This window comes from Candoia aspera, chromosome 2, assembly GCF_035149785.1.
Source record: "Candoia aspera isolate rCanAsp1 chromosome 2, rCanAsp1.hap2, whole genome shotgun sequence".
Lineage (NCBI taxonomy): Eukaryota > Metazoa > Chordata > Lepidosauria > Squamata > Boidae > Candoia > Candoia aspera.
Genome location: NC_086154.1, coordinates 223,902,047 through 223,927,292, shown reverse-complemented (window position 1 = coordinate 223,927,292; position 25,246 = coordinate 223,902,047). Strand labels below are relative to the sequence as shown.

The window sequence follows — 25,246 nt, the reverse complement described above, 5'->3', positions numbered from 1 at the left end:
AGAACAGGATAAGAAAACTATTGTCCTGCTGCATAAAATAGCATGGCAGCAGATAAAAGAATGCACAGCAAAAGAGAAGAGGAATAACTATACAAGTTTGTTGTTCAGTGAAGATAATCCCCTAAAGGGCATCAGAGATACTTACAGTACTATGAACATACTGTAACATTTTAATGCAGACAACTTATACCTCTGACTATTAATTACCTTGCAATGTTTCAGTGCTTCTTTATACTCTTTATTTCTTATTGCATCTCTGGCACTTTTCAATGCTGCTTTCACTTCCTTGTTTGACATGACTACTGGAAATATTAACACAAGAAAGTTACTGATACATACTAAGACATTTGGTGGGTATTATTTATAAAATAACAAATACAGTAGTTTACTCAACAGTGTAGCTAGATTAAAAGAAAGATGTTTGATAAGAACATACTGATCGCATATATAAGCAGCAGTAAGCTAAAATTCAGGAGAACTGTTGCTTATTATATGAACAAATTCCATGCTGAAGCTTGGTTACTTGTTATTCTTGCCTGGTTACTCTTGTCATCTAGAGTACCAAAGCCAACCATGAATTAAAAATCTGCAGTGCTTTTCAAAACCTAAGCTCTTGGCTTGTTATATTCTGTATAAACCAGAAGTGTAAATTAAGAATAAATCCTGGTCTATAATTCTGGCTTATAAGGGACCACACAGTAATTTTCAATTTCTCATTGATTTAGTCACCTGGAGCTCATTCAGTGTAAACTGGAAATCACTGATGGTCATAGACCACAGGGACAGATCTGGGAGTTTCCCAAACAACTCCAGAAAAGTGACAATGGGCCAGCAGTAGCAAACCAGCTTGTCTAATCAAGGAAAGTGCAGCACAGCACGAAAGTGTGAGACAGGCACAAAAAAATGTTATTCAGCAAAGATAAAAAGACATTTAGAATGGATAAGTTATAGAGAATACAACTAGAGAGTATATACAGGATCCACAATCCAGAATAAATTGTGATGACAAAAAATGATGAAACATCTGCTGCAATAACATGACACAAGCCCTGGCCTTTTGTATTTGCATCCTAATGTCAGATGTAAGTATAGTAGGTAAATCCCAGTTTGCATTGTGATATACATATTTTGTCATATGTCTCCCCTCTGGATGCCTATGCCTTCCTATTCATCCCTCATTTTGCAGAATTTGTGGAAATGCATATTAACTCTGGAATGCAGGGCTAATATCATCATTTTATTTCCATGGCAATGAAGGAAATTTTAAGCCTTTTTTTTAGCTCAATAAGAGAAAAGAAAAATAAACAAAAACAAAAGCATTATTATTATATTTTTATCCCTTTTTAAGATATGCCTCAAGGCAGCAAACATACCTAATACTCCTACCTCCTACTTTCCTCCCACAACTATGCTGCTTCTTTTTCAGTTCAACCCAACCAAATTCAGCACACCAGAATTTTGAATAAAGCATGTCCTTCACTTTCAGAGGTCTCTCAATGGTAGGATTTCTCTACAAGCATTATTCTAAAGGTCTGCAGGAAATTCTTCAGTTAGAGTATTAAAAATATTTTATAATAATATTTAATTATTAGAAGCAGCCTACAATAAAAAAAGTATAATTACAAATACGTTACAGATTTGAAGGGGATTAGGGATTTATTTGAAACTTGTGTGTTCATAGTGGGCAAACATCTGAATTTGTCTCCTGAATTTGTAATTCTATTTCACAACACTTGCGAGCACTGTTAGAATCCCATATACTGTCAACATCATCACCTTCCAGACAATTTTATAGCAGAATCGTCCTGCTTTGCTAACAATTGGAGGTAGGTAGGGCAGTTGCACAATAAATGTCTTATCAGTCAAATATATTATGAAGTTCTTCCTCCTTAACAGACTTTCTGGAGAAAGAAAAGTGATGGGGAAAACCGGGAGAAATATAAATGGGAGGCGACGTTGCACAAAATGTTTGGGGTGAGACGTGGCACCTGTGCAAAAAAAGCCTTGCCTGGAAATACCCTAAGACGACAAGGCCAAAGGCCACGTAGCAAAGGGAACCATGGACCAGGCGGACCTCCAGATTAAGGCGGGCGGGGACGCGGCGCTCAGAACTGCTCGGCGAGCCTGATCGCTTCTGTTTCCCCCAACGAAATCGCAGCCCGGCTTAAGCGCAAGATTCATCGCGTTTCCTTTGCAAACAAGCAAAAACCAGGCACAGCGGCAGAAGTAGCGCGCTCGAGGGCTCAAGAAAGGGCCTCGCCCAGGGCCGCGCAACAGGCACTCACCAGCTGTCGCTGCGCCCGGACACAACTACTACCGGCAGCCACCAACCATCGTTTCCTCTGGTTCGCAAAAAACCGCGCAGGCGCGCCGAGTTTCTATTTTAAACCTCCCCTCCCTTGTCTCTGACGTCAGAGGGCAAACAACGCGAGGTTGTCCGGTTCAGCTTTCCCGCGGTGATGGGAGTTGTAGTTCACTGGTGGAGACGTTTCTGTTAGATTCCACGCAGTCACTCTGATTGTACAGTATCATACTTTTCAACTCTCAAGTAATTGGGGAGAATAAATTCCCTTTTACTACTGGATTTAATGCGTAGAACTGCACCCTTAATTACTGATTTTCTTTTCTCTATTGCTGGTACATATGATACTGGATTACATTGCGAGCAATGCACGCAATCGTTTGTGAAAAAAATTATGCTGCAAAATTTCAGCTTGAAGATTGAGTTATTTTTTTCCTACACGAAGCATATATTCTCGCATTGGATTCTGTCGTTAGGTGGCGAGGACAGGACGACATCGCTGCACACGTATACTGATTTTCTATTATTACTTATGGATAGTTCCACTCTTCACAGAACGGTGGTCCGGGATCTAATATCTACAGTATACTGTAATTATTTGAAGCCTTTCCTTTGTCGCATTACATTATGGACGCTATGGTTCGCTACCTCATTTTTTATTTTCCCGTTTCCCCCGCCTTTCGCGTGGTAGAAATAGTTGAGCCTTTGCACATTCCTAACCTTGAACAAGAAGGCAGCAACTCTTAATCGCCTTCACTCATTCACTTACTAAAGAAATGGGTTTTAAGTACTAATTTTTCGCAATATGCATCATGGGAGTCGTAGTTTTCTCCGGTGCAACTGATTTTTTTGGGGCACAATGGTGTTAGTTGTCCGTCACGAGCTTCCTAGCGGTGGAATGAATCATCCGGCGGGCGCAGTCAAGTGAAGCGTGAAGATCGTTTGCCTGACTGTGCAAAGTGAACAGGGGTTCCGAGAAGGATTTCTGAACGAAGCGGCCTGGAACCTTTGGTCTGATCTTAAGCAAGAAATGGGTAGAGGGGATACAAACCCCGCATCCTTTTCAAACTATATAATAGTTGGCTTGGGCCTCCTGCTGGTGCGATTTGTTTCTTGGGGACAAGTAAAGGCGAGGCCTTTGCTTGGTCCTAAAGAGAGCTGTGGAACTTGTGGAAAGCCTAATGTTGTGATGGTGATGTGCGATTCTTTTGTAAGTATTTTGTTTTCTTTTAAAAAGCCATTTAGAGAATCTTGTTTTCCACTGACTTTGATTGAAGGGAAAGAAGGTGATGACATGAAAGAGTCATGTTTTCAGCTACTCTAGGCTTCCCCATGTGGTGCCCCCCAGATATTTTGGGAGTATAATTCCTTGGTGGATGAGATTAGTGGAAGATGTAATTCCACATGAGAGCACCATGTTCTGAAGAGCTGGCCTACCATAAATCTCGTTTGGCTGCTTCACCCTTCTGTCTCTTCCCATTTGAAGAAGATACGGATGCTAGAAACCTAGTGCACAGTTTGCACTTAACATAAACACTGTTGCTAAATTTTATCCAAGTAATTTGCGTACATCCACTTTGTAAACTGCAAACCTGTGAACGTTTGCCCGCTGAACCAATGGCATGTACTTACGAGTAAACTTGCATGAAACTACATCTTTCCAAGGTAAATGCTCTCCCAATTGGAATAGCAGGAGCTGGTAAGGAAGAGGAAATGGGTGGCACAAACATTTCAAACTGTTATTTTGTACACTAGGGGGCCTACCAACACAACTAATGAAATGATAGTTTGGATGTGAAACATTTCGCAACATTTTTTCTGTGTTCTTAAGCAATAGTGAGGAAGGTGATTGGGATTAGTAAAAAAATAGGCAAGGTGCTTTCCGGCATGAGATTGCTAGCCCTGTGCCTGAGCACAGGTCACATTGGTCTTGTAGGATCCCATTAAAAGACAAAAGCTTTTAAACACACTGTGTTTAAAGCACAATGTAGACTATGAGAAATTTTTTAAAATCATGGTATCTTTCTTAGGCCAATCAAATTGGTGACTAGGTTCACTGAAATCAGAACTGGGGTACTTAAGGCTACAAGGACAGGATATTTTTCAGTTCCAATATCTAGAGGAAGAAGGCAAAACAGAGAATATTCTCAGTTAGAATTCCTTCTATAATATCATTTGAAGTAACCCTTTAAACTTCTGACCCAATGTTTCAAAGATTTCAGAAGTGGTTTGCCATTGCCTTCTTCCTAGGGCTAAGAGAGAGTGACTGTCCAAGGTCACCCATCTGGCTTTGTGCCTCAGGCGGAACTAGAAGTCACCATCTCCCAGTTTCTAGCCTGGTGCCTTAACCCCTACACCAAACCGCCTCTCTTCTGTCACTAAACGTAATCAGAAAAAAAATCTAATTTTCAACAAAATAAATACAATAGATTTCTTTTAGATCTTGTATACTTGAATTGTGTATTTTGGCTGACAATTTACACTGTGGTTTGTAATACTGCTTAAATTAATCTCCAGATGTATTCCCATCCTGCCCTTTTTTGTTTTCCTGCAGGATGGAAGGCTAACATTTTACCCAGAAAATGAAACAGTAGCTTTGCCTTTTATAAATCTCATGAGGAGGCAAGGCAGTCTCTTTCTTAATGCCTACACCAATTCTCCCATATGCTGTCCATCTCGTGCAGGTAAACTTGTACATTGGAAAAATCAATATTTGAGTAAAAGCCAGAATAAAATTAAATAAATAAATACAGGAAAATAAATTATTTCCTTGAGAAAGGGGAGAGAGAAGATTTGGATGGGTTTTCATGCTGTAGGAGTTTTCCTGGAGCTTGCACACCATTGTGCCATAGAAATACTGTACAGTGGCAAGAAATTATCCTTGAAGTCATAAGTTGTTGCCTTATGGGGTGCCTTGTAGGTTGTATCAAGTGAAGAAGACAATTGTGTAAACACATTGTTTTATTATGGTTTTATGTATTGATGATCTTCAACAAATATTGATTTTTTTTAGCTATGTGGAGTGGCCTTTTCACTCACTTAACTGAGTCCTGGAATAACTTCAAGGGCTTAGATCCAAATTATACAACATGGATGGACCATATGGAAAAGAAAGGCTACTATATTAAAAAATATGGAAAACTAGATTATACTTCTGGACATCATTCACTAAGGTGAGTAAAGAAGGAAATATATCTTGGGTTTGTTAATGAAATCTGGATCATTTTATTGTTTCTCTTTTGATTAAATGCTTTTTAGTGCATCTGTTTTTCAGCATGAAAACCAAATGTCTCATGGTCAAGGGCACACAGTAAAAATGGTTTCCAATATAATTCCTAAAAACAATAACTGTTGTGAGGAACAGTTCCTCCCCACTCCAGCCCCATGGAACTTGATGATTTCCATTTTATATTTGAACAGAATTTTGAATTAGAGGTCTGCTTCAGCCAGTGCTATTCCACCAGTACTAGACATTCTTCCCTTTAAAAAAGTGCTTTATATCTGAAGTATGAAGTAAATGAAGGCAGGTATGAAACTGCTTAAAAATCACATGTCTCATATATTTTGTATTAATTTGGCATTGCAGATTTCACATTCTTTGAAGTCATAATTGGTGTCCAACTTCATACTTTATGTAGCATTTATGTCAAATCTTGTATGGATATGTCTTTAGCTCAGTGTTCAATACTATTATTCCAGGAATTCTTTATAACAAATTGGTCCAGCTTACTGTGCCTGACCTTACCTGTAGGTGGATAATCAGTTTTCTAACAGATAGGAAACAGCATGTGAGGTTAGGCAAAACTATATCCAGTATTCAGTCATTTAGCACAGGTGCCCCTCAGGGATGTGTGTTCACCCAGTTGCTTTTCTCCCTCTATACCAATGACTGTACTTTAAAAGATTCTTCTGTTAAAGTTCTGAAATTTGCAGATGATACAACTGTTATTGGTCTCATTCAGAGGGGTGATGAGTCAGCATATAGACGGGATGTACAACAACTGGCCCTGTGGTGTAGTTATAACAACTTGAAACTGAATACGCTCAAAACTGTAGAGATGGTTGTGGATTTTAGAAAGAATCCTTCTAACTCCCCTCTTCTTACCATATTCGATAGCCCAGTATTAGCAGTAGAGTCCTTTAAGTTTTTGGGCTCCATAATTTCTCAGGACCTGAAATGGACACTTAACATCAGAACTATCATCAAAAAGGCACAACAAAGGATGTTCTTCCTGCGTCAACTTAGGAAGTTTAATCTATCTCAGGAGCTTTTGGTACAGTTTTACAGAGGAATTATTGAATCTGTTATCTGTTCTTCTATAACTGGTTTGGTTCCACAACCAAGCAGGACAAATATAGACTTCAACGGATAGTTTAGTCTGCAGAAAGAATTATTGCAATCCGCCTGCCTTCTATAGAAGACCTGTGTATTGCAAGGGTCAAAAGGAGGGCGGAGAAGATACCTGCAGACCCTTCGCATCCTGGACATAAACTTTCAACTTTTACCATCAGGACGGCGCTACAGAGTACCGTATGTCAAAGCATCTAGACATCGAAACAGTTTTTTCCCTTGTGCCATTGCTCTGTTGAACTCCTAATTAATTTAGCATGATATAATGATTGACAATGTATGGTAAGACATGACTGCTAAGATGTGACCGGTAATGCTCTGTTAAATGTGAACGTATGTTAGACAACAGATGCAGTATGCTGTCCCTTAATTCTCCTTTTAAATATGAGTGTGTGTTAGTTAATAGCTGTAGTATTACTTCCTTCCATTTTTTTTTCTTTCTTGATTGTATAGTTTTAGTAAATAACATTATTACTTTACTATTGTTTATTTTTGATGTTATGTAAATATATTGAGAGCTCTTCCACCGAAGTCAAATTCCTTGTATGTCTAATCATACTTGGCCAATAAAGTATTCTATTCTATAAAGTATTCTATATTAGGTTAGTTCTAATAATACAAGAATTAAGTGCAGAGGAATTTTATTACCTGATAGAATCCAACCTGGTATGCCATCTGCTCAGATAGTGCTAGAAACAGTGTTGTAAATAATGAAAGCATAATATAAACAAACTTTTCTCTGGAGCCAGATGCAGTTCTTGAGAATTTCAGGAAAGTGGAAGTAACTGTTTACTTAAGAGATAGTGAAGTGAGGATGAGAATGGACAAAGCTTTTAAAAGAGCTTGATATTTTTCATTTTTTTTTAAAATGATTACATGGATATTAATCTCAAAATGGATTTTCAATTACTTAATTAATAAACCTGTTATTCAGAGCACCTGTCTATACTTACCTAGCCCTGTCCCACCACAAGTTGCGACTTTTAAGGAGAGTGAATGATGGTTGTTTTCTCCACAGGCAGATGCTGATCAGTCAGAGGGGAAACAAAAGCACTTAATTTGTCCCACTGCAAAGCTGAAGGGCTTTGGATATGGTCTATCCTTTGTGCCTCCTGCCCCCTTGTTTTGATTGCTTTGTAAGCAACCCGTTCATTTTGAAATCAAGCAGAATAGAAATAAATATAGGAAAATGTCTTTCTGTTCTAGAAATGATAACCCCAAGCAATTTTCTAAAATAAAGCCACTACCAGTCACTCAAACCCCTACATTTAGGAATTCTATGGGAAGCTGCCACAAAGGAAGCTAACAGAAAACTATCTAAGGGTTCTGATTTGTGTGAGATGGTGAAGCATGCTTTAGCATTAATCAGATATGTTCTAATATACCATATAACACAACAGGCCATTTTTTAGCAGACATTTAGGTCATACTCTTTAGGTCACATGACTTTTGTGGTAGCAAGAAAACCATCATATGAAGCAGAGATTGTTCAGTTTTTGATAAACAAAAACCCCAAGCAGGATAGGGATAATACTGTGGTTCACCATGGGGTAGTTGAATTCTTTGCCAAGCCCTTTTTCATAGGGGGGGGCATGGGAAATGTACATGTATGGATGCAGGATGAAATAAAGTTTGGGAGCAGAAGAGAATCTGCTTTAGAATCTGCTTTGCTTTGGAGTCACTTCTCCAGTCTGCGTTGTTTCCGTGGAAACCAATAATTGCTTAAATCTCTGCTAGCCATTAGTCAGGTTTGGATGATATTTGGCTAAGGTCAATAATGAAACAGCCATAGATAGCTGTAGACTGTGATTGAAGAACTTCTTAATCACAATCTGTCCCATGATCTCAGTTCGCACAATCAACCTTAGTATGTTTTATGAACTGGATCAGCATATCTTGGCCTGTATTTGTTATTACAAGGAAGAACCTTGCTGTACTTGATTTTCTTGAATATTGCAGAAAGCTGGACTTGATGATCCTTGTGGTCTCTTCCAGTTCTACAGTTCTATGATTCTGTGAACCACAGCTAGTCTCGGGCTCATACATTCTTACCTTTGTGTTCTTCCTCTGTTGCTGCTGTAAGAGAAATAGTAACGTAGAAACTTTAGAATAAACGTGGCTTGGTGATATACAGCCTGAACTTTTTAACTTTAGCTACGGTTAATAAAAACAAGCCAGCATCACAATCTTGGGTAATTTGCCAATGTGTTGATTAAAAAGGCATACCTTGAAAGCTCTTCTTATTTTCAGTAACCGTGTGGAGGCTTGGACCAGAAATGTTGATTTTTTGCTTCAGCAAGAAGGCAGACCTGTGGCTAAACTCATAGGTAACAAGACACACATAAGAGTCATGCAAAAAGATTGGAAGGTTACTGATGAAGCAGCAACATGGATAAAAAATAAGGCAACTAAATTATCACAGCCCTTCGTTCTGTACTTGGGACTAAATCTGCCTCACCCATATCCTTCACCATCCTCAGGAGAAAATTATGGGGCATCTACATTTCTCACGTCTCCATACTGGCTACAAAGGGTATGTATATACATGGCATTTGAAAAGAATTCAAGAATTGCTTTATCGGCTTATTCTTTATTTGTACATAGGTCAGCCTCAGTCTAATTTTTATTATTCATTTGACTGATTGATTTATGTCTCTCCTTTTATTCAGGAGCTCAAGGCAGTGTATATAGCATTCCCTCCTCCCAGTTTTTCCCCACAACAACACCCTGTGAAGTAGGTCAGGCTGTCATCCAGTGAGCTTCTGTGGCTAAGGGACTTTGACTATGCTGCTAGATCAGCCTTCCACAATCTGTGTTTTCCAGAAGTGTTGGACCACAATGTCATCCCCAGCTTGCATAAGTCATCCCTTGGCTAGCCTGGATGAAGATGCTGGGTTATGATATCCCAGCACTTCTGAAATAAACTGGGCTAGATTATTGGAAGCCGCATAGGGCACATCTGCTCTAGCACCATATTTTGGCATTATACTGTAATTGTTTCACGAGCATTACCAGTGATACTGAAATACCTATGCTAGCAATGTAGTTTGTTGTGGGTGCTACCTGCTCAGTAATATAACAGCATCAGGAGACTGAATGAAGTACAGGAAGTACTTGGTGGGGAAATTTGCTAACAAAAATCCTATTACAAGCATTTAAATCTGGATCTAACCCACTATTAATATTCATTACAGTTCTATAAACATACACAGTATATTACAGAGCTCCACAGGAAGATTGCTGTCTGGAAAGGCCACATTAAAGTCACTAATGGGATAAGAAAATACAGAAGACAGTAAGATGATGAGGAGTGTGAATGTGGGCAAATGCATTTTGCTTTACAAGAAAATATGGTTGTCCTGCATGTGGTGGATTATGAATGGTTAGACATCATGTAAGCATAGTAACAGCATTGGTTTCATTCTTTGAAAGGAGGGGGGGTTGTGTGTGTGTGCTTGCATTCTATGGGATTTAAATTTGCGGTAGATAAAGTATATTGCCTAGTGACTGTTGCCCATGCAGTCTTTCGAATGGAAAAGTTTGCCCATCTTGTAGGCCCTTAGGCAATGTTCCTACTTGCAGAAAAAAATAGGACCAGCTGACAGAGTTAGTGTATGTTGCGTGTGATAATGTCATTTTGTAAACTGAGCAACTATGATGTTTACTAGTATAGACTTTGCATTGCCAATCAGTTCCGTGCTGTACATAAAGCATAAGGTCCTACTATAATACTGACTCTTGGATTGATCTTTCCTAGAGAAACTGAAAGGCCTTCTCTTTTTATGATGATTGCTGTCTTATCGGACAGAAAATGTAATTCTACCTGGCCACCACACTCCCTAGCCCTGTTGCCATGGCTCCTGCTACTGAAAGGCATTGCGGCTCTGTAATGAAACCTTTTCTCCACAAAAGCATCTTCACGTAGCATACTTGTTTTTTATAGCTAGGATAGTATTTTAGTGAGATTTCAGCCATTAAGTAATCGTTACCATGTATTTTTCTCCTATAGTCTGTATTGATCTTATGTTTAGCCCAGACCGTATGTAATGTAAATTTAGCTCTATTTTTGCTAGTGTTTCTCAGATGTGAACATCCTTAAACTGACAAGAATTAGGGTTGTTGTTCTACAAGTATATTCATGTTAGGACCACACATGGTTTGAAAAAGATCTGGAAAAATGCTGTGGACTTTGGATGAGCACAGCAGTCCTCTTCTATTCATTCAAGTAGCCTCGCTTTTTCCATATTTCTGCTTGAGTATGAGAAAACATAGCACTGCTTTGAGTCAACTCTGTGACTCTTAAAGCAGTGGCAACTATTTTTCAAGCTCCCTTGGAAGACTGAAAAAAACCCAGATTGCTTCAATGAATAGCTCAATGCAGTGTTCAGAAGCACTTCTTGTGAATCATTTTGGAAGGGTGCATAGCCATAATGGACATGTTGATGCAGTGTTTAGGCTCATTACACATATACAACAACCAGTTACTTCAATCTCCTCTTGCCCTTTTTCATCTAACAATAAGCTGTATGAATGGATTTTAAGTGATGCCATGGGAGAGTCCTAATGGGAGAGCAGCTGTACATGTTTTTGCGGGGTCTATCCAAACCTTACAGTTGTGAGGCAGAGTCCTATAAAGGAATGTAGAGTTGACCTGGGGGAAGTTATGAGAGTACCATTCAGGAGGGGAAGGAATGAGCAAGCCATTAAGGGGGGGGGGGGCTTGGAGGAAAGATTACATAGCCCTGAGATAAGGGAGGCATGATAAAGAGACTCAAAGTAACCCTGTCTTGATTATGTTTAGTATAAGAAGGGACAGAGAAAAACTTGAATAGGCTTTCAAGGTTGATGCCAGCCCTTTGAGATTGGCCAGGTCAAGAAAGAGACAGCAGGGATTCCAGGAATGCTGTTTATTGTTGTAAGGTAGAATAACTGAATTTTGAAAGCCTGTCCAAGTTTTGCTCTGTCCCATCTTATACTAAACAAGCTTTTGCAGGAAACAGTTGGTATTTCATTTTCCCCCTAGCTTCCAACAAATATGGGCAGTGGCAAGGTATTGTGGAAATTGTAGTCTAAAATGATCTGGAGGGCAGTAGTAGACTACCTTTGATTTAGGGCTTTAATTCTGGGGACTTATTTTGATGGGATGTGTTTTGTGGCAGAAAAATAAAGCCAAGACAATTTTTTTATTGTTGTTTCTTCTTAGCTACTATAGGGAGAAAGCTGTGTTTATCCAAGTATATTGGAGCCCTACTGAATCAACCAATACAGCATCTTGTTTTCTGTCTATGAGGTTGCCTAGTGACACACACAGTGCATTTATATAGTTGTGGTGCCACCTCCAGTGTAAATGAAGGATCCAAGTATGGCTGTCTACCTGGAGCATTCTATCAAAACAATCAATTTGAGCAGAGTTAGAACTGTAAGGTTGTCATCATGCCAATACAGTGCAAACCATATTATGTAAATGTAAAGACTTTGTCTTTTTTTTTCTTTAAACACTAGTTTGCCATTGATACATAGGCCATGTACTGCTGAATGTTCTGCTGAGATGTAGAATTAATTCCATGGTTCCCCTGTTTTAACTGGAATAGAGCTTAGCATTAAACCATTTTTTCTGTTCCTTTGGTGATTCAGCTTGGAGAAGTGCATCAACATGATGCTCTCATAGTACACTGTGTTGCTAAGCAGATGGTCTGTAAGGCACTATATCAGCTGGATTTGTCTTTGAGACATGTGGTTTGTTCTAAGATACATGAGCTTTAATAAGCAAGGAAAGATACATTTTGCAGACAGAGAATACATTATAGATACATAAGGCATAAGATATGAAGGAGTCTCTCAAAGGACATGCAACATTGTTGAATCAAACCGTGATAAGAGACAGCAGTGATTGTGGCACTTCTTGTGTTGATGTTCTAGTCCACTGAGGATCAGGCTGGACACTGCCCTCAAAACCCTTCTTTTGGCACAATCCCCTATTCCTCATGCTGTTCTTCAATTAAGTTTAAGTAGACATTACTGAGCAGAATACATATGATTCCTCTTTTGTCTCTGCTTCTATTTGTTTCTTCCCCCACTCCTCAAAATAGACTGTAAGTCTCAGAAGAAGGGACCTCTGTGTTTAGTAACATTTCTGAGTAGCAGAAATGAGTACCTGAGTAACATTTCAAAATGAGTATTTTTGAACTAAAAATTATTTTGAAGAAGACAAATTAGAAATCAAACAGTTGTGACTCTCCCATCCATATTTAGGTTGTAACTAAATTAAAGTTTGTAGGAGTGGTTTCAAAGAAGGTTTTTGTACTGTTACCCAGCTCATTCACAGAGTTCAACATAATGTCCAGGCAATATTGTCTTCTATTTGGAACTGTCCCAGCACTTTTCAATCTTTTTTCTTACTAAGAAAAATGTAAAAGATAAAAAGATGCTGCAGCTCTGCAGGATCTTAATAGTGCCAGGAGCTGACTAATTGGAAATAGCCCCGTTTTTTCTTTTCTGTACAGCCACCAGTCTAGGGAAGAGAAAATCTCCTTTATAATCTCATTTTCAGTCAGCATATATACTTTTGGCACCTACTTGAAAATTGCTGACAAATTGTAAATGCACAATAGTGCTATTTTATCAAATGCGGCACATTTCTGTTTTGTTATTAGGTGATGTATGATGCCATAAAGATTCCAAAATGGTCTCCATTTTCAGAGATGCACCCAGTTGATTATTATTCTTCTTATACCAAGAACTGCAGTGGGCAATTTACACCGGAAGAAATCAGAAATATTCGAGCACATTATTATGCCATGTGTGCAGAAACAGATGCCATGCTTGGTAGGTGATAGTCCTAGTCACATACTACTTTCATAATGTATATATTCATGGTATAACACTGAACATGATTATCATTCTGGTCTTTCAATGCAGAAGCTGCAGTCTTCAATTGTACATTTTTAGAAATTTTAGAACTGTTATCTTTTGGAAGCTTTTTTTTTCCAGAATGTACTTGAAGGTGTTTTATACTGGATCTTCCTTTATCCTTTATTTATTTAGATATCTGCCTGTATAGATTCATGAAGAATATTATATAGCCATATTAAAATACTCAGCATTAGAACAAGTTCTTCACATGATGACATCAAAACTATATCTGGGAATGTGCATACTTAGCCCCTACCAGTTATAAGATCAGAGACTTTCTTGGCCCTTTAGAGCAGGGGGATTCATAACATTCTGGAATATTTTCACTTGCGCCCTCCATGAAAAGGATATTTCTTTGGGTCAAGGAAAACAGCTGTGCCCTCAGGAGCTGGTTCTTGGTATTTAAATAGGCTCCTGCTACTTTGCTGAAGGCAGTTGGTGGTAGCTCACCACCACTTGTAGTGGTATCTTTTGGCTGCTTGGAAGGAATTTGGTGAAGGGTGGGATCCTGGAGGGACTTCAGGGAGAGATGTTTGTTTGGAGTCCTGTACCTTATCTTCCTTTGTGGCCTGAACCTAGCATCTAGGCTCATCTGCTGAGCTTGCCGATCGGAAGGTCAGCGATTCGAATCCACATGACAGGGTGAGCTCCCGTTGCTAGTCCCAGCTCCTGCCAACTTGATAGTTCAAAAACATGCAAATGTGAGTAGATTAATAGGTACCGCTTCAGCGGGCAGGTAACGGCGTTCCGTTTAGTCATGCCGGCCACATGACCACGGAAGTGTCTACAGACAAACGCCGGCTCTTCGGCTTTGAAATGGAGATGAGCACCGCCCCCTAGAGTCAGACACAACTGGACTTAATGTCAAGGGAAACCTTTACCTTTACTTAGTGTTATAGCAAAAAGAAGAGGAAGATTATCCAGAAACCCTCACTGGAACGAGGTGAAATGAAAAATCTCCCCTTTGAATATTTGAAATTATATTACGGCATAGAGTTTGCTTTTAAATCTTCTTTTTCTAGATTGGAATGTTGATTCATTCAGAAAATGTCAGCCTCAAAAGATGTGGAAATTAGGCATGAAAACAAACAAACAAGTGTGCAAAATCTAATAACCCAGAAGGGATTTCATCAAGTTTTCAGTGACTTCAGTGACCCACACAATGTCCTGTTTTTGCTATAATCACCTTGGCTGAAACTGCTCACATATAACCAACATTTATGTTTTGCTTTTCCTGTACTACAGGTTTTCAGTTACTGTAGACTTAATACTTATTAATAGGATGCAAAGCCTTACTCTATGAAGTGCTAGGTAGAAAATATAAGAAGATTCTGCTCTTGTGGCTTTGAACCAATATAATCACTAGACTATGTGCTTTTAAGCTGGTGTGAGGATGTTCATTATATACTAATTGCCTACTCATAATATAACTCTTATTATGGTCCAAGACCAGCATTAGATGACTCTGAATCATCAGTCACTTAGTTTTTAATTTTCAGCCCAGATGTAAAGGTATATGTAAAAGTAGCTAAATTCTGTGAGGTGGTTTGTAAAATCTGAGAGGAAAAAATGTAACACTGATCCTAAGATTTAATCTCCAGATATTTTAATTTTGAGACAGGTCTTTAATTTCATTGTTACGATTTTGGATTGCCGTAAATATTAAGTCTAAGTTTCACAAAATAGTATTTCAAGTACAAGCTTCTGGAGTTTTGGAAATCAGTTACATTTGTTGATACTAAGCTTTGAAAGAACTTAGTCAGAATTTTCAGGGAGAAAGTAAACCGCCTTTCATGATCACTCATCACCAAATATTCTTGTCAGCAAGGAAGTATTCTTCAGAATCCTTGTGAACATTAGTGCTGTTTAATTAATATCTTAATATGTATTTTCTTGTGTTGCAGGTGAGATAATTTCTGCTCTAAATGAAACAGGACTGCTTGAAGGAACTCATGTAATATTTAGTGCAGATCATGGAGAACTTGCTATGGAACACAGACAGTTTTATAAAATGAGCATGTATGAAGCAAGTTCTCATATTCCCCTCCTTATAATGGGGCCAAATATTAAGTCACAGTTTGTATCAAATATGGTGTCCCTTGTGGATATCTATCCTACCATGCTTGGTAAGCAGCATTTACAGCAGTAAAATCAATATTTTTGGAATTATTTACCTTTTTAAAGTTTCATTTGTTGCCATTGTTTTATCTGTTGGTTTACCTCTTCTTTCTGGATTAATTACATGGGGCAAGCCTAGCTGATAGGAATAACAAAGTTATCAGGATACTGCCAAGACCTTAAGCAGTTAATCAGAGTTGGCAATGTAATGACACTGAAGGCAAAAAGGTAATTGAGAATGAGACTAGTGCCTTGTAGACCAGTGTTATGATCCCATCCAGTTGGAGATAATGTAGTGAGTGAGATTATACAAATACCAACTGGTGGTCCTAGAAGTATGGTCCAATACTAATTGGCCAGATATATTTCAGCCTCTCCTGGTCTTTCTTGGGGGCTGAACCAATAATCTGAATAGCAATCTACACTTTTCTACACTTCTTGTGTTTTTGGAAATGCGATTCTTCAAACAATTATCTTCAGTCTAGCAACTAATTCCCTTTCAGTGGTTGGTGCTCACATGATAAAAACTGGGAAAACAGTGCATCAGAAAATGCCTTTCCCTATATCCTACTTTTTTTCTTAGAAAATGTTATTAAAGCGTTTTCAAAATATACATAAAAACTAAAAAGATTGAAGCAAGCCTACAAAGAAACAGAACTAAAAAGGTGTGAAAAGACACAAAACAAACTACTACAAAGTGACTTACGACTTTCTATAACAAAGATATACATAAATCAATATCAATCTCTTACTCCAATTCATATTATAGTAAACATTATTTCTATAAAGCATTTAAATTCTCATTATTACATTCCCTTCTAAAACAAAATTACCCTCCCAATTAAAGAAAAACATATAAAACCCTTCAAACATAATTTGGAATATAGTAACAAACACTACCCTTTTTCACTATAATTTGCTCCCATCTGCCAACTAAGCTAACAACCAAAAATATAAAAATTATCCAAACGGCATAAACATTTATCTAAACCCTTAAAAAAAAACCATCCTGATAACCACATTTAAACAGTAACCTAGGCATTTACCAAAAATTTAAGAATTTTCAAAACAGCACAACCATTTATCCATTTTAAGAAACCATCCTGATAAACACATTTAGACAATTATCCCACTTCAGAGTAAACCAAAGCATTTACATGTCTCAATATTATGTACAGAGCTTTCTTCTTGTCAATTTCAAATTCTACAACCTGCTTTAAAAAGCCCAAATATTTGTCCAAAATCTTCCAGCCTCTAGAGTGGAGTTCTCTTTATTGATCATGGTGTGATGGCAACACTGTCTTCTTATCTTCAACTTTCGACAACTCAATTTTCTTTTGACTATTTAAACGTAACTCACCAATTCTCATCTTTTTCTTTGGAGAAACCACTTTACTCTTAAGGTAGTTTTCAGCCTTACCCATTTCTCTCGATTCTTGTGACAGTTTGGACACCACAAATTCTGAGAAATGCTCCAAGACTTAAATAACAGCACTGTAGAAATTTTTAAATATCAAATTAATTTCCTTCCACTTCTACTTTTTAATCCTCAGTCCAGTAGCTCCAATTGGCACAATTGTTTTAGGATTTGTGTATTTATTACTATTTCCAGTTGAACATTTTCAAAACATTTCATACCTTTTCATTTGGCCCAGTGCCCCTCATTACTTCAGAGATGGCACTTGGTAGAATACTCTAGCTGGTCTTTCTGGCTGCTTTCTGCCCAGTCTCTTCAAGAGGGGCTTCCCTTTTTGGGAGCTGGTGGACCCCTTCCTAGTTATGGAGTATCTGGAAACCTTAACTGTATATAAAATTCCTATTTTTTGTCTTGGCCAAGAGTATTTTGTAATGTTATGTTATATAGCCTATCAAATGATGGAAAAGAACAAAGCTAAACTATCAATGTATGGTTTGATGACTGGGGCAATTGATTAAAGTGCTATGGATTCCTCTGATTCTAAGGCTGAAGAGGAAAACAGTACATTCTCAGCCTGCAGTTCAAATGCTGTCAACCACATATGAGTGATAGGTCTGAATGAGTGCAAATGGTTACTGATTCCTTTAGTAAAGAGTCAGAGCCTATTCGTAGGAAAATGCCAAACCCTGAATACAACTACCAGTTAAGAAAGACAAGCAGTGGAGATCAGCATGGCTCTTCTCTAATTAAGCAAATACATTATATAAGACTGTGCTCTAGATCCCCTCCCCTGATTAGAAAAGAATACCCTCTTCTGACCTGTGTCGCTGTAATATCCTGCTCCACATTCTTCTTTCTTCCAAGTGAGGTACAACCTCAGTCCCCACAACAATTGTGCCATGCATTGTTTCAGAAACTGGAATTTGTGGAGTTGGAGATTCACCCAACTTTGCAGGCTCTTTGACAGTTGCTGTAGATTGTCATGTTCAGGCACAGCTCCTTATGTTCAGGCACAGCTTCAGAAATCCAGAATGTAACTAGTTTTGTCCCACACGATGGCTCTGAGATAATGGAATTATATGCTACCAAGCTGCTGTCACATTCTCACTGTTTTGCTATGGAGGAAGTCTTACAGCTTGCCCTGACGGTCACCCACAGGACACCTTGATTTTCAAGACCCTCTATCTGGTCTTAAGAGATTTTTGGTGGTCACCCATCAGATGTGATGTTTGAAGATCCACATCTCTGGTTAGAAACAACTCTCCTGTTTCCTGACCTGTTTTCCTGAGATATCTGCTCCAGTTTCCTCCTCCTCCTTGCTCTATGATTGGACATCCAGCTAGACTTTCAGCTGGGATGTATGGAATTCTCTGGCATTCAGCCTATGGACTGCCTTGCATTTTGGGGGAGTGGGGCATTCCTGCCTCTAAATTCTTCAAGCTAGCAGTTTGTGGCACTGGCATATTTTACAAGGAAGCAATCTCTTTTTGAAATTTCCAAGTTGTTGTTACACACTGTCTAAATTATTGGCCCTTAGTTCTTCCTCACTATTAGTGGAAGATATATAACATCTAATATGCTGATAAAGTCTCTCAGACTTGTAATTACCTTCCTTTTTGTTTGAATCTGTCTAAGCCTTGTAATACAACATAAAGCGATCTTGCTAAAGTGGAGATCTGCATCTGATCAATATAGTTTCCTTGAGTGTCATGGATGTAAGGCACTATTTTTTATTTATTTTTATTTGTTTATCAAATTTTTATCACCATCCATCTCCCCCCACAAGGAGCGCTATATATATTAATGGAAGCAATAACACTGCTTCCAGGATGGTGGTTCTGGTGATCCCAACCAATAGGGAATTACACTCTGAATGTAATGAACTGATAATGATTTCTAATTAACAGACTTTATTTGAGTTTTCAAAACTATCAAGGGCAAATAAAGTTAATTTGGAATAAGGGTTAAGCCTTCTCAATAGGTTGACATTTTTGAAGTAACGATTTAAGAATTGTTCAAAAACTGAGAACACTTTTTCTTGCTGCAAAATAATCCATTCTTTCAAGACTACATTCTAACAGGAGCTTTACTAATCAGGTGAATCATCCAGCACATAATTTTTTTCAAATCCTCAACCCTCGAGTCTAGTTGGCAATTTTTTGTTCCAATTGTGTTTTTCCCCCACTCTTCCTGAAGTTTGTATTTTTAAATTACCGTCCTTCCTGTTCTGTTAATCTCCATATGTTCTCCTGGTTGCTCTATTCTGTAATCAGAAAGTTAAAAATAAAAACACAAATCAACAAGGTTTAATTTATTTAGATGAGTAATAAAACAAATGATTAATGTTACTTTCTCAGCCATCCTGATTGATGAAGAAATAAATTATTTTTCTCTAATATATAGTATATTTTCTCCATTTATATCATTTTATTTTATAATATATTCTTTTACATGTATGCTCCCTATTTATCTCAATAGTTCATGCCTTAAACATATAATTATGCTTATGCATTTAGTGCCAGCACCCTAAAAGAACTTCTCATGCAGCTTCAGTTCTGAGTAATTTTATAGCATGTATGTTCCTTGATCTGAACTTTTCAAAGATGCAAATGAATACTAAAATGAGTATGATATCTGTTGAGTTGAATTATTTTTTGTATGGGAGACAGAGGCAAAGAAGTATGTGTGTTCTAAATCAACTCTTCAGCCAGCAGAATATATTCAATTGGTTTTTCTAACACCTATCGTTGTTACACAAAAAAGCTCAGCTTAGATATTGCTTGAAGCACAAACAAGATTTTAAATGATCTTAGAAATTCTATTTTCTTAGTTGTCTGGATAATGGTAAAAGTAGTGATCACTGATCTTATAGGCCTCTATGTAGATGAATGAATAAGGAGCATAAAAGATTATGTGTATGATATTCTAAACCTGAATACTAGTAATTACTCAGATACTTTAACAGATTGAACCATGAGTACATTTAATTAATTAAATTTGACACCAATGAGAGAAACCAATGTTGGCAACCATCTCCTAAAAATATATTTACAAGGTATAATAGAAATTGAATATTATGCCTTTTCTGAATCAGTGTTATGATCATATCTTTATGATAAACTATGATCTAAGTTCATATCTCTTTATCAATATGAACTCAGCAGACAAGTATGTATTTGTGTGTGTGTGTATGTGTGTGTGTATATAAATGAATAAATTTGGGGTGCATCTTATTAACTCAATGGAACTGAGATCTTTATAGAATTTACTTTGTCTGACAACCAAGTATAAGAACATTCAGATTGCAATCCTATGCTCAGAAAATTGAGAATAGTTCTATTCAATACAATGAGTCTTAACTCTGAGTATAGAATTGTGCTGCTAAGATCCATTTGGAACTTAAAATAGATATAAAGCAAAGAGGAGTATGAATACTACTAGAATAGCAAAAGACTATGACAAAAAGTTGAATTGGTTAATATGGTATCATTCCTCTTCCCCTCCCCCAAACACATTTTGTTTCTTAATTCAGCCTTCTAATTATTTTCTATCAAACTTGACTTTTTTTTTCAGATATTGCAAGTATCCCTATACCAAAAAACCTCAGTGGATATTCACTGATGCCTTTGATATTAGAAAGGGGAGATTATAAAACCCTGTCTAGAAAGCTACGTCCTCCTTGGGTTCTGAGCGAGTTCCATGGCTGCAATGTGAATTCTTCAACCTACATGCTGCGAATTGACAAGTGGAAATACATTGCTTATTCAGACGGCCATTCTGTATCTCCTCAGTTATTTGGTACCTTTACCATTTGATGACAATATCATTCTTACTCTCTGATGTGATCTGCATGATCAAAATAAGCTGATTCATTTCCATACTTGCGCAGGTTCATTGACTTGTACCAGCACAAGACCCAAAACTGTGAAATAATGCATCTGTGTCATGCCTTGTTCCATTCAGCAAAAGAACAGAGAAGGAATAATGCATATCTAGGATGAAGAATATGAATAAAAATTAAGATCCTGTTAACAAATCTCTGCAAGAATGTGTATCAGTGAAAGTTAGCATGCAGTTTTGATTCAACATACAGTACAATAGGGAACAGTGGGTCAAAGGATGCTAGGAACACTGGCCACAGCAGGAGACAGAGAAGGTAGTTCTGTTTTTAAGTTTCCAGTACCTACTCCAGTCGCTTGGGGCCCATAAATGTGGGCATCAATTTCATCTTGAACTGTGTCCAGTTTGAGAAGAGCCAATATGGTCAAGTACCTCAGAAATCCGTATGATTCAAAGTGGTGAGAATCAGAAAAAGTAGCAGATCTAATGGCCTCTAGATGGCCAGTAACTCTGTATATTTTATATCTCTAGAAGTCACAATCCTTTTTCCAGTGAGAGACAGGAGGGTGGGATCCAGGCTGAGAAAAACACTCAACAGTTCTTTTTCAGCAGTCTAATGGGCTGCAAGGCCTGAAAGCAGAAAGAACTACAGAAACACAAGACTCTGGCTTTCTGCCCAAAATCTTTGGGAGAACTGGAACCAGTAAAGTTGCCGATGAAACTGTCAGGGATGTTTTATTTCTTTTCAGGGCTATTTTGCTCAGTTGTGTAGTTCTATCTTTGTTGGCTTACTTGGTCTATTTTCAAGTTAATGATTGCTAGCACTGAGGTGCAGAACTAGGCCTTCTGTGACATGGGGCAGCTTATTTGTCAAATCCTTACTTCTTTGCTTTTATTCAAATAAAAAAAAATTATTTCTTCTTTGTTACTCCAGTTTTAGGCTTATACTAGCACCATGCAAAAATTGGGTCTGAGTCCTGGTGACAAATCAAACTAACAAACAAATAATAAAAATCTTAATTAATATATATCTATGTTTAATAATAAATTGGGTGTCTGTATTGATGTTCAGTACCAATACTTACAGTATTGAATTTAATGGTTTAACAAATCCAAACAGGGATATTCTTACAGTGTTACTATATATAATATAAATTTAGAACAGAATGCAAATAATGTATATTTTCAATTATATGGACTGAAACCAGCAAAAGAGAGAAGTACCACTTAGCAGAATTAGATGTTGGATTCCTATTTCCCAATGCCTGATGAAGCCTTATTTTTGAAAAATCTTGTCTTATTAGAGGTTCCCTGCTTTGATTGTGAGTTTTTCAGTGACTGCTTTTTAATTTGCATAGCCACACACAAGCCTTTTGGGAAAAATGAGAGTTTTGATAAGTGCTGAAGATACTAAGTTTGTTTTCTCTGCCGTCTTTGTTCTTTTGTCTTGTGCTGTTTTTGTGTTTTGATATTGTTCTTCGTTTTTAAACATTTTTAACAACTATGAACTGCCCAGAGTCACTGGGAGTCGGGCGGCATACAAATTTAATTGATTATGATAATATTTATGATTATTCATGTGCAGGAGGCTCTGGGGTCCGGAGCAGGTCAGCTACCACTTCAAGGTTGGGAAAGGACTGCCTGCCTGCTGTCCTGGGCAAAAGACACAAGCCCGTTGCCTCAAAAGAGGGTTACTTGGTGCTGCTGCAGCACAGACTCCTGTCACAGGGTGCTCCTGCTCAGTCTGTGCCAGGACAGCGCCAAGCAACCCTCCCTGCTGCAGTTAAGCCAAGGCAGAGAGCTGGCACAGGACTCCACGCAGGTCACAAGCCTGGAGCTTTATGTGGCTACATTTTTTATTATTATTATTATTATTATTATTTAAACTTAATTTTGTGTGCCCTCTACTTTTTGCTGTGTGCACGGGTTTCATGAGTAGTGTGTGCATGCAGACACGTGCACCTTAGAGGGAACATAGGGTGTGGCCCCTGAGCTATGAGTAACCTGTGATTCCTCAATAAAATTATTCATTAATGGGAATTGTTCAAAGGTCTGTACATCCCCAAAGCTTTCCATTTCTTGAAAGGCAACCCTTCTGTGAAGGGAGGACCAATTAGATCATTAAAAAAGAAAACCTTCAATTTTTTCCACAGCTTTGCAAGTCCTCAGCTTTATTGCCTCCCTTTACGGAATTAATTCCCCCTGCTGACAGAGCAACAAAGCACTCTTCCTCTTTGATCTTATTTCCCCTCCCCATCTCTACTGTCAAAGGTGGGCTGTAAAATGCCAGCCAAGTTTCAATGGGAACTTTCTTTTTTTCCTCCACCGTCCTTCCCACTCCCACTCAGGAGACTGCTGTGATTATAAAGCATTTACTGCAGACTGTATAAAGTGGAAGGGGATACCTTTCTTTTCTTCCTCTGCAAATGAGATCACTGTGCAGATACAAACACTTTAAAATCCTTTTGGAGTGACTTTTCTCAAACTGCTGATAGTATAGGCACGCATACCCATTCTCTTTGCTCAGATAGCAGGTGGAGCAACCTATGAATTAGATGTCACCAACAATATAAGCGTGATGTTGAATTCCAGAGACATATTTTTCTTCTGTAGTTGCTGCAGAGTGTGCGTGTAGGTGATAATCTAGTGTGATAACACAACTGGTGAAGGAATTGCAGAGTTGCAGTGCTTTCTGCAAGAGTGCAGTATTTTCTTGATTTAATGAATGTTAATTGTTATTGGGGCGATTCAATATCCTAAGTGGATTGGAATGAGACGACACAATTTTACTTTTCTAAAATTAAGAGCCAGTATGTTTGCTGTAATTTCTCTTAACCTATTTTTTTCTTTGTTGCAGATCTTTCAACTGACCCAGATGAACTAACAAATGTAGCTACGAAGTTTCCAGCAATCACACAATCTTTGAACAAAAAGCTCTACCTTATAATTAACTATCCAAAAGTCTCTGCAGCTGTTGAACAATATAATAAACAGCAATTTATCAGCTGGAAGCAAAGTTTAGGACAGAACTATTCAGATACAATAGCTAACCTCAGATGGCATTGGAGCTGGAAAAAGAATCCAAAGAAATATCAACATGCCATTGATACATGGATTGAAGGAAATATTCATTAATTAGTAAGATTTCAGACAACATGGGTATAATGAATAATTATATCTTGCTGCTATAACGAGTGAACCATAAAATCAGAATTGTTCACTATTTCCAGCCTCCCCATCTCCTTATATAAACTCACCCTATTAACATGTAAATACTGTTAAGTATTATGCTAGTGTATACTGCAGTTAACATTAAACCAATTCCTTAACCAGGATGTGTTAGCCAGATTCAAAACAGGTTAAGAGGAAAACCTGGTAATGGATAACATGGTGCTGTCATCAGTTACATTGCAGTGAGGGTGATGACACCATGTGAGCAGTAGTGTCATTGGGTGAATGCTGATGCCATTACATCTGTGCATCCCAATATCTAGCAGAAGTTTGTAAGTTGTGGCATTTGTGCAATTACGTGGTCATGCATGTTATGTCATTTGCCCCCCTTACATGCCCAACGATTTAGCTGTCCTAATGACCTTATTTGGATGCAAAAAATTTCAAGCTCATCACCTCTTCCCTTTCTACTCCTACAGTGTAGCACTGAGGAGATCAGAAACATTCCTCTTCCTTTTGACTGAGGTTCTCCAAGTGGTGGCTTGTAACTAAGCCATACAATGTTTGGTTTTGGTGTTGTATGAATCCAGTCCAATGTTTATTCAGTAAGCCATGAAGAAAACATGACTTAGTGTGAAGTATAAATGCAGTCTATATCTAACCCCAAGCAAACTATGGTTAGTCTTAATTGTGATTTAAGAGGGTATCTGACCCATGGTTCCCCAGAGCATTATTTGCTATAATTGCCGAGGCTATAGAAATTCTCAGACTGAGAATTGTTATTAATTGATCCAAAGGCTGGTTTAGGTAAAGAAGCCAGCTTCATAGTGAAATTATGAAGTTAACTGTGGTTGAACAAAACAAGGTAATAGGAATTATAGTTTTAATTATGAGACATAATTATGAAGTGTAGATAATTATAAAGAGAGCCAGTTTGGTCTAGTGGTTAAGGTGGTAGGCTAGAAACCAGGAGTCTGTGAGTTCTATCCCGCCTTAGGCATGAAAGCCAGCTGGATGACCTTGAGCCAGTCCCTCTCTCTCAGCCCAAGAGCCAATCAGGCGTGGTAGGAGAGTTCTAGTCCCGCCTTAGGCATGAAAGCTGGCTGGGTGACCTTGGGCCAGTCCCTCTCTCTCA

At 38.0% G+C, this 25,246-nt stretch overlaps 2 protein-coding genes across 3 annotated transcripts in view; one reads left to right on the top strand and one right to left on the bottom strand.

Annotated features, from left to right (window-relative positions):
* SKIC3 (SKI3 subunit of superkiller complex) overlaps positions 1 to 2,360 on the bottom strand; it is a 57,311-nt gene extending 54,951 nt beyond the window's left edge. The window contains exons 1-2 of one of the 2 annotated variants that reach the window (XM_063295411.1): positions 2,286 to 2,360; positions 208 to 302 (exon numbers count right to left, since the gene is read on the bottom strand). In XM_063295411.1, coding sequence (XP_063151481.1) covers positions 208 to 297 — 90 coding nt within the window. In that variant the 5' untranslated portion in view covers positions 298 to 302; positions 2,286 to 2,360. The remainder of the gene's footprint in view (positions 1 to 207; positions 303 to 2,285) is intronic. The other variant, XM_063295410.1, reaches the window with a different exon arrangement.
* Positions 2,361 to 3,045: 685 nt separating this feature from the next.
* ARSK (arylsulfatase family member K) lies at positions 3,046 to 25,033 on the top strand. Its single transcript, XM_063295412.1, has 8 exons — positions 3,046 to 3,512; positions 4,857 to 4,986; positions 5,316 to 5,475; positions 8,904 to 9,186; positions 13,307 to 13,478; positions 15,470 to 15,691; positions 20,674 to 20,898; positions 23,798 to 25,033. Exons 1-8 carry the CDS (start codon positions 3,333 to 3,335, stop codon positions 24,073 to 24,075), a joined length of 1,650 nt encoding a protein of 549 aa, XP_063151482.1. The 5' UTR covers positions 3,046 to 3,332; the 3' UTR covers positions 24,076 to 25,033.
* The last annotated feature ends 213 nt before the right edge of the window (positions 25,034 to 25,246 follow it).

Excerpts from the sequence above, each read along its gene's own strand:
- ARSK (XM_063295412.1), top strand. The coding sequence starts at position 3,333 with ATGGGTAGAGGGGATACAAACCCCGCATCCTTTTCAAACTATATAATA. Across the intron at positions 5,476-8,903 it reads TCTGGACATCATTCACTAAG|TAACCGTGTGGAGGCTTGGA; the intron begins GTGAGTAAAGAA and ends TCTTATTTTCAG. Across the intron at positions 20,899-23,797 it reads TGTATCTCCTCAGTTATTTG|ATCTTTCAACTGACCCAGAT; the intron begins GTACCTTTACCA and ends TCTTTGTTGCAG.